The 13,198-nt window shown below is 40.7% G+C and overlaps 1 protein-coding gene across 5 annotated transcripts in view; it reads left to right on the top strand.

The window, feature by feature from the left end:
* GART (phosphoribosylglycinamide formyltransferase, phosphoribosylglycinamide synthetase, phosphoribosylaminoimidazole synthetase) overlaps window positions 1–13,198 on the top strand; it is a 46,154-nt gene that overhangs the window by 5,037 nt on the left and 27,919 nt on the right. For all 5 annotated transcript variants that reach the window (XM_053564556.1, XM_053564558.1, XM_053564557.1 and 2 more), the window contains 8 exons: window positions 1,046–1,141; window positions 1,612–1,786; window positions 3,671–3,782; window positions 5,545–5,613; window positions 6,465–6,590; window positions 8,727–8,814; window positions 9,179–9,264; window positions 9,587–9,755. In XM_053564556.1, coding sequence (XP_053420531.1) covers window positions 1,046–1,141; window positions 1,612–1,786; window positions 3,671–3,782; window positions 5,545–5,613; window positions 6,465–6,590; window positions 8,727–8,814; window positions 9,179–9,264; window positions 9,587–9,755 — 921 coding nt within the window. The remainder of the gene's footprint in view (window positions 1–1,045; window positions 1,142–1,611; window positions 1,787–3,670; window positions 3,783–5,544; window positions 5,614–6,464; window positions 6,591–8,726; window positions 8,815–9,178; window positions 9,265–9,586; window positions 9,756–13,198) is intronic.

Genomic DNA, 13,198 nt, shown 5'->3' on the forward strand with positions numbered 1-13,198 from the left:
GTGCCTAATTTATTAATTAAACATTATCACAGGTATGCTTATATAGGGAAAAACATAGCATATGTAGGGTTTAGTACTATCTTGTGGTTTCAGGGCATCCAGTGGGAGTCTTGGAACATACCGCCTGAGGATAAGGAGGCACTACTGTACGTCACAAATACCACATCTTATCTAGGCAAGGTGGCTCATTCCTGTAATCCTAGCACTCTGAGAGACTAAGGCCAGTGGATTGCGTGAGCAAGAGTGACACCCTGTCTCTACTAAAAAATAGAAAAACCAGCCAGGCATTGTGGCAGGCACCTGTAGTCCTACCTACTCTGAAGGCTAAGACCAGAGGATCACTTGAGCCCAAGAGTTTGAGGTTGCTGTGAGCTATGACTGTACAGTACTCAACCTAGGGTGACTAAGTGAGACTTAGTGACTAAATGAATGAGTGAATGAAGTCATTGTTCAGCTCTTAAACAGCTTTACCTGAAAAAGGCCCTTACCAGCTCAGTCAGAAATACCTTCTCAATTCATGTCCTATCAAGTTTGCTTATTTTTTTCATGTTTGCTATCTTTTGTTTGTGTATTTATTACCCAATATTTCCAGGGTAGATTATAAGCATCCTAAATGTAGGGACCCTGTTTGTATTAACTTCTCAATGTCAGTGCCTAGGACTACACTGAGCACAGAGTAAATTTTCAATAAATTTTGAATGAATAACATTAAGAGGCTGGTTTCTGAACGTATCCTTTGTTGTGTTTTTGGTTTGTTATATAATTAACACTGGTGACATGAACACCATTATTGAGAAGGTACTTTCTGGTCCTTTGGGAAGTTTACTTATATTTTCCTCTGACTGGCTACATTGATAGCACAGAACTAAGCTTTGTTGGTTAGCCAAATTCACTCTACTCTGAATTTCATATAATGAAACTATTATCTGTACCAATAAAAGAAAACCAATTGTTAATAGGCATACTAAAGTAAAAGCAAAGCATTTAGTTAAATACGATGTTCTTGTAAACGTAGTGTATTTGAGGATTGTTTTTCTCTTCACAGCCGTCTCAGTCAATGACCACACTGCCCTTGCACAATTCTGCAAAGATGAGAAAATTGAATTTGTATTTGTTGGGCCAGAAGCACCTCTGGCTACCGGTAAGGTTCATTTCTTTTTATTGTTAACAGTATATTCAATGCCAATAGGAGTTTAAAGATCATCCCAATTCAATTCATTTTACAAATAAGGCCTTGCAACGATATATTGAGAAAAGAGCTTTTACCTTCTTGAAATTTAGGGATTCTAGGTTTTTTCCCCCAAGTATCAGTTGTGTGATAAGTTAGAGATCAAATTAGCAACCGTGGGAAACATCTTATGTGTCTTTATTCTGCTCTATGGTGTTGTCTGTTCAACAGTTCATATATTCAGATATACCAGATTTTAATTTAAATAACATGAGTAGTATGTATTTTTTTATTCCAGTAGATAACGTTAAAAACTTATTATCCTCTGCCAGCAGTTACCTGCCTGGTGTAAACGTAGATATAGTCTAATGCTGATTTGCTTTAAATCTGAAAATCCTCCAGAGAGACCTTGATTCACCTAAGGCTACTGTTTCCATCAATAGGAATTGTTGGGAATCTGGCATCTGCAGGAGTGCGATGCTTTGGCCCCACAGCAGAAGCAGCTCAGTTAGAGTCCAGTAAAAGGTTTGCCAAAGAGTTTATGGACCGACATGGAATCCCAACTGCACAATGGAAAGCTTTCACCAAACCTGAAGAGGCCTGCAGCTTCATTATGAAGTAAGTAAAAGTCCACCTATGAAGGGCTGTTGTTTTATTCTGAGATTTAAATGTACAGGTCAGTTTTATTTTGAAAATGTAATTCTACATTCAAAGATTATAGTAAGATAATTATAGGGGGAAAATTTTTTTTAATTCTCAATAAATAGATAAACTATCTTTTCCCAATACCAAAATAAAGTGATATTCAGTGCATATTTAATTTATATGATCTTGTGTACTTGCAATGGGTTAAGTTTTTAATAATTCATTACTAACTATGGCCGGATGAGGTGGCTCATGCCTGTAATCCTAGCACTCTGGGAGGCCAAGGTGGGTAGATTGCTTGAGCTCACAAGTTTGAGACCAACTTGAACAAAAGCAAGACCCCATCTCTAATAAAAATAGAAAAACTGAGGCAAGAGGATTACTTGAGCCCCAGAGTTAGAGGTTGCTATGAGCTAGGACACCCCGGCACTCAATCCAGGGTGACAGCTTGAGACTCTTGTCTCAAAAAAAACAAATGTTTATTACTGAATAGTTTCTAGGGAAGAAATACACTTGCTTGAACAGTTGTGCGCTCTTTTCACAGAGAAATTGGCAAACGCAGTTGCACGTTACAACATAAAGGATACTGATTTTTGTCAAAAGTAACTAAAGTGAGAAATCATCACGTGGTCATCTGCCACAACTAGTCTAATTCTAAATCTTAAAATCCTTTGTTCTCTATTATATGGAAAACATGAAGCAGTTAATGAATGATGGCCTTTTTCTCTTCTTTTTTTTTTTTTTGAGACAGAGTCTCACTTTGTCACCCTCAGTGGAATACTGTGGCGTCATAGCTCATAGCAACCTCAAACTCCTGTCTCAAGTGATCCTCTTGCCTCAGCCTCCTAAGTAGCTGGGACTGTAGGGACCTGCCACAATGCTCAGCTATTTTTTAGAGACAGGGTCTTGCTCTGGCTCAAGGTGGTCTTGAACTCCTGAGCTCAGGCAATCCACCCTCCTCAGCATCCCAGAGTGCTAGGATTATAGACGTGAGCCACAGTGCTCAATGACTTTGATCTTTTCATTGACACTTTTTCCTGCTAGTTTGATCAGTTTCATTCTTTATTCATTCTCCATCCTACAGGGTTTCTTAGGCACAGAACATCATTATTTGTTAGTAGCCAGATACCTTGTTGAAATAACTGTTTTGTTACTTATTTTGGGTAAGTCTCCCTCCAAATCCCTAGTATCACTGCTTGACTTTTTTTCTTTCATTTGAAACAGGTTCTCACTATGTCGCCCTCAGTAGAGTGCTGTGGTATCACAGCTCACAGCAGTCTCAAACTCATGGGCTTAAGCGATTCTCTTACCTCAGCCTCCCAAGGAGTTGAGACTACAGGTGCCCACCACAATGCCTGGCTATTCTTTGGTTGCAATTGTCATTGTTTAGCAGGCCCAGGCTGGGCTTGAACCCGCCGGGCCCCGGTGTTTGTGGCAAGCATCCTACTCACTGAGCTACGAGGCACCGAGCCATGATTTCTTATATGTACTTCCAGAACTGGTCTGTGTCTCCGTGCTTGTATTGGTCTTTTACAACATCTGTTTTATTGATAGTACAACTCACTACTTTATATCTTAACAATTATTTCATATCTGCTCTGTACATCTGTTTATTCTTCCAAAGATTTTGCTTATGTGATCTGATAAGCGAAAACATACTATATGATTACAACCATAAAGGAATACATAGGGGGAAAGTTTTGGCAGGAAAGACATCAAAATGGTGTTGGAATGATAAGTAATTTCTTTTCTGCTTTTTCTTTGCTGTAATAACATACTATTACAAAATCCCAAAGCATTTTAAGATTTTGAGTTGTAAGGATTTATTAGACATTGAAGATTTCTCTGTCTTCACAGTGCGAACTTCCCTGCTTTAGTTGTGAAGGCCAGTGGTCTTGCAGCTGGGAAAGGGGTGATTGTTGCAAAGAACAAAGAAGAGGCCTGTAAAGCTGTACGGGAGATGATGCAGGTAGGTGGATTCTTCTGAAAAAGTGAATTCTATTCACGCTGGATAAATGACTCTTTTAAGTTAACAAAAATAGACTCAGCATCTGTAGCTCAAGTGGCTAAGGCACCAGCCATATATACCAGAGCTGGCAAGTTCGAATCCAGTCCAGGCCTGCCAAACAACGACAACTACAACCAAAAAATAGCTGGGCATTGTGGCAAGCGCCTGTAGTCCCAGCTACTTGGGAGGCTAAGGCAAGAGACTCGCTTAAGCCAAGGAGTTGGAGGTTGCTGTGAGGCTCTGTCTCACATACAAAAAAAAAAGTTAACAGAAATATTCCTCAAGATAAGGCAAACCTATCTTGCAAATGCATGGGTGAGTTATTTTTCACGTATCTTTTTTTTTTTTTTTTGAGAATCTCCAGCTGTCACCCTAGATAAGAGTGCTATGGCAGCAAAGCTCACAGCAAACTCCAATGCTGGCGCTCAAGTGATCCTCTTGCCTCCATTTTTTTATTTTTAGGCAAGACAGGGGTCTCGCTTTTTGCTCAGGCTGGTCTGGAACTTGTGACCTTAAGCAATCTACCCGCCTCAGAGTGCTAGGATTACAGGTGTGAGCCACCGTGCCCGGCCCTATAATATCATATATTAAATCCATCTCTGTAAAATCAGGTCTGCACTGATGACTAAACCATGACGCCATTCTTCTAATATCCTTCATTGTTTGCTATGGAAAGGTGGAAAATCCTTGGACTAAGGAGCATATAAATAAATTCTCCAACCATATCTGAGGATAAAAGTATTTGTCCCATGTGTCCCTTATCTAAAAGAAGTTAAGCAATATTTAAATAAATAAAATAAAAATATTTTATTTTTCTCTTTGATCCATCTTGCTGGTTGTAGGGTTTCTCCCCTCATAGAATATACTTTTCACTGGCTTAGTGCCCACAGCACAGTGCTTAGGACACCGGCCACATACACCAGGGGTGGCAGGTTTGAACCCAGCCTGAGCCTGCTAAACAAAAATGACAACAACAGGGTGGCATCTGTGGCTCAGTGGGTAGGGCTCCAGCCCCATATACCGAGGGTGGCCGGTTCGAACTCAGCCCCGGCCAGCTAAAACAACAGTGCCAACTGCAACAAAAATAGCTGGGTGTTGTGGCGGGCACCTGTAGTCCCAGCTACTCAGGAGGTGAGGCAAGAGAATCGCTTAAGCCCAAGAGTTGGAGGTTGCTATGAGCTGTGACACCATGGCACTCTACCGAGGGCCACAAAATAAGACTCTTGTCTCTTTCTTTTTTTTTTTTTTTTGTAGAGACAGAGTCTCACTTTATGGCCCTCCGTAGAGTGCCATGGCATCACACAGCTCACAGCAACCTCCAAATCCTGGGCTTAAAAGACTCTTGTCTCAAAAAAAAAAAAAAAAAAATGAAAACAACAACAAAATAGCCAGATGTTGTGGCAGGCGCTTGTCGTCCCAGCTACTTGGGAGGCTGAGGCAAGAGAATCGCTTAAGCCCAAGTTTGAGGTGGTTGTGAGATGTGATGCCACGGCAACATAATGAGACTCTGTCTCAAAAAAAAAAAAAGGAAAGAAATTATTTTCACAGTCATGCTTTAAGATAATTGTTATAAGCAAATACATATTTCTTTGAGTTTCTCAGAAAGGGAAAGAAATGACAGTACTCACATACTAGATCATAATACAAATGTTAGACAATGAGAGAATTCAACTAATTACATAGAAAACTTACCAAGTCTATTTTTTTTTTAATCTACAATTAGAAGAAAGCTTTTGGAACAGCTGGAGAAACAATTGTCATTGAAGAACTTCTCGAAGGAGAAGAAGTATCTGTATGTATGCTCATCTTTTGAGCTTTTGTAAAAAGCTTTTGTTTTGATTTATATGTTGATTTATTCTGTTTGCTTCGTCTGAGAACATAAAGCCAACAATTACAAAGCAATTTTTGTATATATTCAATATTGGGGAAATAAAAAAAATTCTGTTGTCTTTCATTCATCACCAGAGGCATTTGGACTTAATCACATATTATTAAAATTCTGGATTGATTAGAGCATTCATGATTTTTCTTTCAAACACAGTTTATTAGGCAATGACTTTTAGAATAAAGTCACATTAAGTCAAATTTTAATGCCTTAATGCTTAAAGTGGGGGAAAGTTTGAAATGGATTAGTTCAAGAATAGCTTGGTGGCTCGGCGCCTGTGGCTCAAGCGGCTAAGGCACCAGCCACATACACCTCAGCTAGCGGGTTCAAATCCAGCCTGGGCCTGCCAAACAACAATGACGGCCGCAACTGAAAAATAGCCGTGCATTGTGGCGGGTGCCTGTGGTCTCAGCTACTAGGCAGGTGTAGACGAGAATCACTTGAGCCCAGGAGTTGGAGGTTGCTGTTAGCTGTGAAGCCATGGCACTTTACCCAGAGTGACAGAAAAAAAAAAAAAAAAAAGCTTGGTTTTTCCCTAACCTACCTTAAAAATTATGAATTTTTCAGAAATAGAGTATGTAATATCTTATAATTTTTGATGCATATAGCTTGGGGTTATTGATGTTTTCTTTTTTTTTTTTCCCCAAAAAAAATTGTCCAAAAAGAAGAGTTGTGTATAATTTGCTTTAGTAAATTATTCTTTTTTTTTTTTTTACTTTTTATCATATAACAAGTAGACTATTGTGTATTCTCTATAGTGTCTGTGTTTCACTGATGGGAAGACTGTGGCTGCCATGCCCCCAGCGCAGGACCATAAGCGATTATTGGAGGGAGATGGCGGCCCCAACACCGGGGGAATGGGAGCCTATTGTCCAGCACCTCAGGTACTTTTCAGAGTTTATGCTGGAGTCTTTTGACAATTGTTGGATCTTCTCAAAGAACTGTCAGGTGATGCTTTTCTATTTTGCTTTGGTTTTTATTTATTTATTTATTTTTTGGCAAAGATGACTATTTTATTTCATTTTTTTTTTTTTGGTTTTTATTTATTTCTATAAATTATATTACAAGTCAGTTTGATTTTTCTATAAAATGAAAAGTATCTCTAATGGTCTCTGAAACTAGCCTTATCTAAAAGCCTTTGAAGAACTGCCTGGGCTTGGTGGCTTATGCCTATAATCCTAGCTTTTGGGGAGGCAGAGGCCGCTGGATTGTTTGAGCTCAGGAGTTTGAGACCAGCCTGAGCAAGAGTGAGACCCTGTCTCTACTAAAAATGGACAAACTAGCTGGTGTGGTGGCAGGTGCCTGTAGTCCCAGCTACTTGGGAGGCTAACGCTAGAGAATTGCTGGAACCCCAAAGTTTGAGGTTGCTCGGAGCTATGATGCCACAGTCCTCTAGCCTGGGCAACAGAGTAAGACTCTGTTTCCAAAAATGCCGTGGTGGCAGTGCCCGTAGCAGTGGCACCCATAGCTCAGTGGGTAGGGTGCTGGCCACATACACCCAGGCTGTCAGGTTCGAACCCGACCCGGGCCAGCTAAACAACAGTGACAACTGCAACAACAACAACAAAAAAATAGCCGGGTGTTATTCTGTCTCCAAAAAAAAAAAAAAATGCATTATTTTCAGAAGAGGTTCAAAACAAGTAAATTTATTCTTTTTTTAATTGGTTTTTGTGTGTGTTTGTTTGTTTGTTTGTTTGTTTTGAGACACAGCCTTAAGCTGTCACCCTGAGTAGAGCGCTGTGACATCACAGCTCACAGCAACCTCCAACTCCCGGCCTTAAGTGATTCTCTTGCCTCAGCCTCCCAAGTAGCTGGGACTACAGGCACCTGCTACAACGCTTGGCTATTTTTTGGTTGCAGTTGTCATTGTTGTTTGGCAGGCCTGGGTGGATTCGAACCTGCCAGTTCTGGGGTATGTAGCTGGCGCCTTAACCGCTTGAAGTACAAGCACCGAGCCTTTAATTCTGTTTTTGATCACCATAATTTAAGTGTGCCGTGGAAGTTTAACTGTAGGTTCAAGTGTGCTGTGATATTAATAAGTTTGAAAAACACTGGTCTGGACTCCAGATTGTAATTATTCTGGGCGCTAGAGTTAGCTTTTATTCATCTTTGGATAAAGTGTGTTTTCAAACATTTTCTGGACAGTTTTTATATGAAATCTGTATTGTTAGAGTATATTTTAAGTAGATTAGCACTCCAGAAAATCACCTTCTTTTTATTGATGATAGTCATAATCATTTGTGCTAATACATTGTAGTGCCGTTTACATATTTTTCTTGATCAAAAGATTAAAAATAAACCAAACATTTTTGGAGGGGGGAGGGAAGAGTCTTAGTATGTTACCCTCGGTAGAGTGCCATGGAGTCTTAGCTCACAACAACCTCAAATTCTTGGGCTTAAGCATTTCTCTTACTTCAACCTCGTAAGTAGCTGGGACTGCAGGAGCCCACCATAATGCCCAGCTATTTTTTGTTATTGTTGAAGTTGTCATTGTTGTTCAGGAGGCCTGCGCCGGGTTTAAACCCTCCAGCCCTGGTGTATGTGGCCGGCACCCTAACCACTGAGCTACAGGCGCTAAGCCCAAACTTCTTTTTTTTTTTTTAGAGTTTACAGATGTTGGAACTACCTTTTGGTAATAGTGATTTTAATAAATAGAACTATTTCTGTTCTTATCTTTACAATTATGTTTATAAACTCAGATTTATAAGTATATAGGTTTATGAAACATGCATAGAGAATTAAGAGGATGCAAAGGAGACTCAGGGTGGGGAAGCAATTTCTTCATTTATATTTTCAGAAAACTACTGCTTTTGGCAAACAGTTTTAAGGGCATATGTTTTTGACAATCTTAAGGCTAAAATACCTACTTGATGGGGTCATTCTGAGGGTTTTAAAAGTTTAAATCCTTCAAGTTTAAAATGCTCAGCCTGTCTCAGATAATAAAAAAAAATTCTCGTTGTCCCATGTAATACTACTTACAAGAGGATTTTTTAAGTGAAATATTTTTGTATGTTCTCCAGATTTCTAAGGATCTGTTACTAAAAATTAAAAATACGGTTCTTCAGAGGACAGTAGATGGGATGCAGCAGGAGGGTACTTTGTATACAGGTAAGCACATTCATATTATGGGCATCATCTGTAGAGTAACTTTCCACCTTTTTTTAATTTTATTTTCTTTAAAGATTAGGTCTTGCTTTGTTGCTCAGGCTGGTCTTAGACTCCTGGTCTTAAGCAGTCCTCCCACCTCAGCTTCCCGAATTACTGTGGTTACAGGTGTGAGTCACTGCACACTGGACCTAGTTTTGATATAACCTCCATTTTCTCTTTTCACCATGGCTTCATTGACTGCTGTTGTAATGTTTATGATTCTTCCAAAACATTCAGTGGTAGAGATTTATGTGGTAGATTTTATATAATCATAATACAGTGTTTTTATTAGGTTTCTTTTCTCTCTCTCTCTTTCCTAATGAAGGTATTCTCTATGCCGGTATAATGCTGACCAAGGATGGCCCAAAAGTTCTTGAGTTCAATTGTCGTTTTGGTGATCCAGAGTGCCAAGTGGGTAACAATAATTAAAGATAATAAAATACTCCTTTTTGAAGATGTGTTATTTTAATCTCAGGATTTATCAGCCTTGAAATACAGTAGAACCTCCATAGTTGAACATTTCCTTAAGTTGACCTAATTTTCATAGACCAGTCACATACCACATGTACAAATCAGTATAGTCGTCCTTGTTCCTTATTTTGACCAACTGTTACAGTTCCTTGGGTAGTCAACTTAGAGAGGTTCTACTGTAAGTACCTTTGGGAAATACATCCTAGTTCTGCTGAAGAAAACTAAAATTTATCTCAACTGCATGCTGATTGTATTTTTCCAGGTAATCCTCCCACTTCTTAAAAGTGATCTTTATGAGTTGATTCAGTCTACCTTAGATGGCCTGCTCTGCACATCTCCACCTGTTTGGCTAGAAAACCGTACTGCCCTCACTGTTGTCATGGCAAGTAAAGGTTATCCTGGAGACTACATCAAGGGTGTGGAGATAACAGGTGAATTTGGGGGAATAGGAGGTGGATTACAGTGTGAAAAATGACAGTGCCGGGCGGCGCCTGTGGCTCAGTTGGTAGGGCGCCGGCCCCATATACCGAGGGTGGCGGGTTCAAACCCGGCCCCGGCCAAACTGCAACCAAAAAATAGCCGGGCAGGGTGGCGCCTGTGGCTCAGTGAGTAGGGCGCCAGCCCCATATGCCGAGGGTGGCGGGTTCAAACCCAGCCCCGGCCAAACTGCAACCAAAAAAAAAAATAGCCGGGCGTTGTGGCGGGCGCCTGTAGTCCCAGCTGCTCGGGAGGCTGAGGCAAGAGAATCGCGTAAGCCCAAGAGTTAGAGGTTGCTGTGAGCCGTGTGACGCCACAGCACTCTACCCGAGGGCGGTACAGTGAGACTCTGTCTCTACAAAAAAAAAAAAAAAAAAAATAGCCGGGCATTGTGGCGGGCGCCTGTAGTCCCAGCTACTTGGGAGGCTGAGGCAAGAGAATCGCTTAAGCTCAGGAGTTGGAGGTTGCTGTGAGCTGTGTGAGGCCACGGCACTCTACTGAGGGCCATAAAGTGAGACTCTGTCTCTACAAAAAAAAGAAGAAAAATGACAGTGCTGGCTCCACACCTGTGGCTCAAGTGGCTAAAGCGCCAGCCACATACACCTGAGCTGGTGGGTTCGAATCCAGCCCAGGCCCGCCAAACAACAATGACGGCTGCAACCAAAAAATAGCCAGATGTTGTGGCAGGCGCCTGTAGTCCCAGCTGCTTGGGAGGTGGAGGCAGGAGGCCCAGGATTTGGAGGTTGCTGTGAGCTGTGATGCTACAGCACCACCACCACCACCCCCCAGGGGGACAGCTTGAGGCTCTGTCTCAAAAAAAAAAAAGAAAAGAAAAGTGACAGTGCCATATACTAGGCCTCCTCCTTCCCATGGTAAGGTCTTTTATAAGGGTGTACACCCAGGATCTTTTTTTTTTTTTTTTATTAATATAAAATCACAGCTATGTACATAAATGCGATCATGGGGCACCATACATTGGTTTTATAAACAGTTTGACACATTTTCATCACACTGGTTAACATAGCCTTCCTGGCATTTTCCTTACGCCCAGGATCTTAATATACCCACCTTGCTTATTAGATATGTATGTTCAAATATCCACAATTACTGTATTTAAAGAACCATCTGCTTCCCTTTTGGCATGAGGAAAACATAAGCGGCCTAATCAGGTTTCCAGAGTATCACCCAGTGTACCCTTTCACTTTTACCCCCCTGGAACTGGAGTGATAATGGAAATCTATGAGACTCAGAAGAACATTAGTGTAGACTACGTCAATAAAATGAATTTTATGATTTCTGAATGATTACAAATGGGTACAAACTTGTATGGCTTCACACACACACACACAATTTATAATGCACCCTACAGTCATTTGGATGGCAGAATTTAGTTTCAAACACATATCCTTCTCTTCCTTTTCTCTTTATAGGAGGTGAAACCTTTAATTACGTTTAACAGTGTTTCAAATAAGTTTTGGTGCCATAAATCCAAAGCGAGACCTCCACTACCCCTGTCCAGCCTCTCTCAGGACCCTAACAGTGTGTTTTATTAATTGCTTTTTGAAAATGAACAAAGAAAGAGATGAAATAGAACTCAAATCCCTTGCAGTGGTGAAATTTTCCTAAGATTGAGGTGATAATAGTCCCTTCCACCAGAGCAATATTGGGTATTACCAATACCAGCAGGCATGGTGGCTATTGAGAGCCACTGAATGCTTTTGGTTTTTTGTTTGTTTTTATCTGACAGAGTCTCACTTTGTCACCCTCAGTAGAGTGCTATGGCATCACAGCTCACAGCAACCTCCAGCTCTTGGGTTTAAGTGATTCTCTTGCCTCAGCCTCCCAAGCAGCTGGGACTACAGGCGCTCATCACAATGCCCAGCTATTTTTTTATTGCAGTTGTCATTGTTGTTTAGCAGGCCCAGGCCAAGTTCAAACCCTCCAGCCTCAGTGTAGGTGACCAGTGCTCTAACCACTGAGCAACAGGCACCAAGCCAACATTGAATGGTTTTGTGTTATAAAAACAATCAAGGCATTACATTAACAAACTACCAAATAGAATGCTAAGAAAAGAAATGGAGAAGGAAAATGAAAAAGACAAAAAATTGAAGAATAAGAAACTATCTGCTGTGATCATTTTAGAATTGAGAAAATGTGGCCTAATATGGTGTGTTAAAGTTGTATCTGAGAGCTTAGTTAAATTATTTAAAAATAATTTAAAATGAAACCAGGGATATGGGGCTGACCCCAAAACTTAATTTAATTCAAATTGGTCTTAAATTTTAGAATTAAGGAAAAGATAACTTAAGAATATGTTTTACGGGGTAGCACCTGTGGTTCAGTGAATAGGGCACCGGCCCCATATACTGAGGGTAACAGGTTCGAACCCAGTCCCGGCCAAACCGCAACAAAAAATAGCTGGGCGTTGTGGCGGGCACCTATAGTCCCAGCTATTCGGGAGACTGAGGCAGGAGAATCACCTAACCCCAAGAGCTGGAGGTTGCTGTGAGCTGTGACACTACGGCACTCTTCCAAGGGCGACAAAGTGAAACTCTGTCTCTAAAAAAAAAAGTATGTTTTATGGCTCTGTGTCTGTAGCTAAGTGAGTAAGTGCACCAGCCACATACACCAAAGCTGGCGGGTTCTGCAACCCATTCCTGGCCAGTTAAACAACAATGACAACTGCAGCCAAACAGTAGTTGGGTGTTGTGGCAGGCGCCTGTAGTCCCAGCTGCTCAGGAGGCTGAGGCAAGAGAATCACTTAAGCCCAGGAGTTTGAGGTTGCTATGAGATGTGATGCCATGGCTCTCTACCCAGGGCAACATAGACTCTGTCTCAAAAAAGAATATGTTTTACTAGCACTGTAGGAGGCTGAAGTGGTTGAATTGCTCGAGCTCACAGGTTTAAGACTAGCCTCAGCCAGAGCAAGACCTCTTCCCTAAAAAATAGCTGGGCGTAGTGGTGGGCACCTGTAGTCCCAGCTACTTGGGAGGCTGAGGCAATAGAATTGCTTAGCGACAAAATGAGACTCTGTCTCAAGAAGAAAAAAAAAAGTATATCCTACATCGCAGTGATCTTAATTGGTTATTTTAAAAAGAAAGAAAGTGGCTTTACTTGAATGACTATGATAAAAAGAAATTTCTTTAACAGATAGGTGTGATCAGGATTCATTCATTAATGTTTGGGGATTTTTTTTTTTTACTTCTTATGAGGAAGAAATTTTTAAGTCTCAACCTTTTCAGGCCTTAGTTACTTCATTTGTCACCCTAAAACAGAATAGCTCATTCTTAGAAGAAAGGGACTATTTACTATTATATTTTATTAATTCCTGCCTGATCGTATTCTTATATTTAAATGAGATAAAGATGTAAAAGTTTTTAAAGACCTTGTGGAAATC

Source organism: Nycticebus coucang, chromosome 16 (genome assembly GCF_027406575.1).
Source record: "Nycticebus coucang isolate mNycCou1 chromosome 16, mNycCou1.pri, whole genome shotgun sequence".
Lineage (NCBI taxonomy): Eukaryota > Metazoa > Chordata > Mammalia > Primates > Lorisidae > Nycticebus > Nycticebus coucang.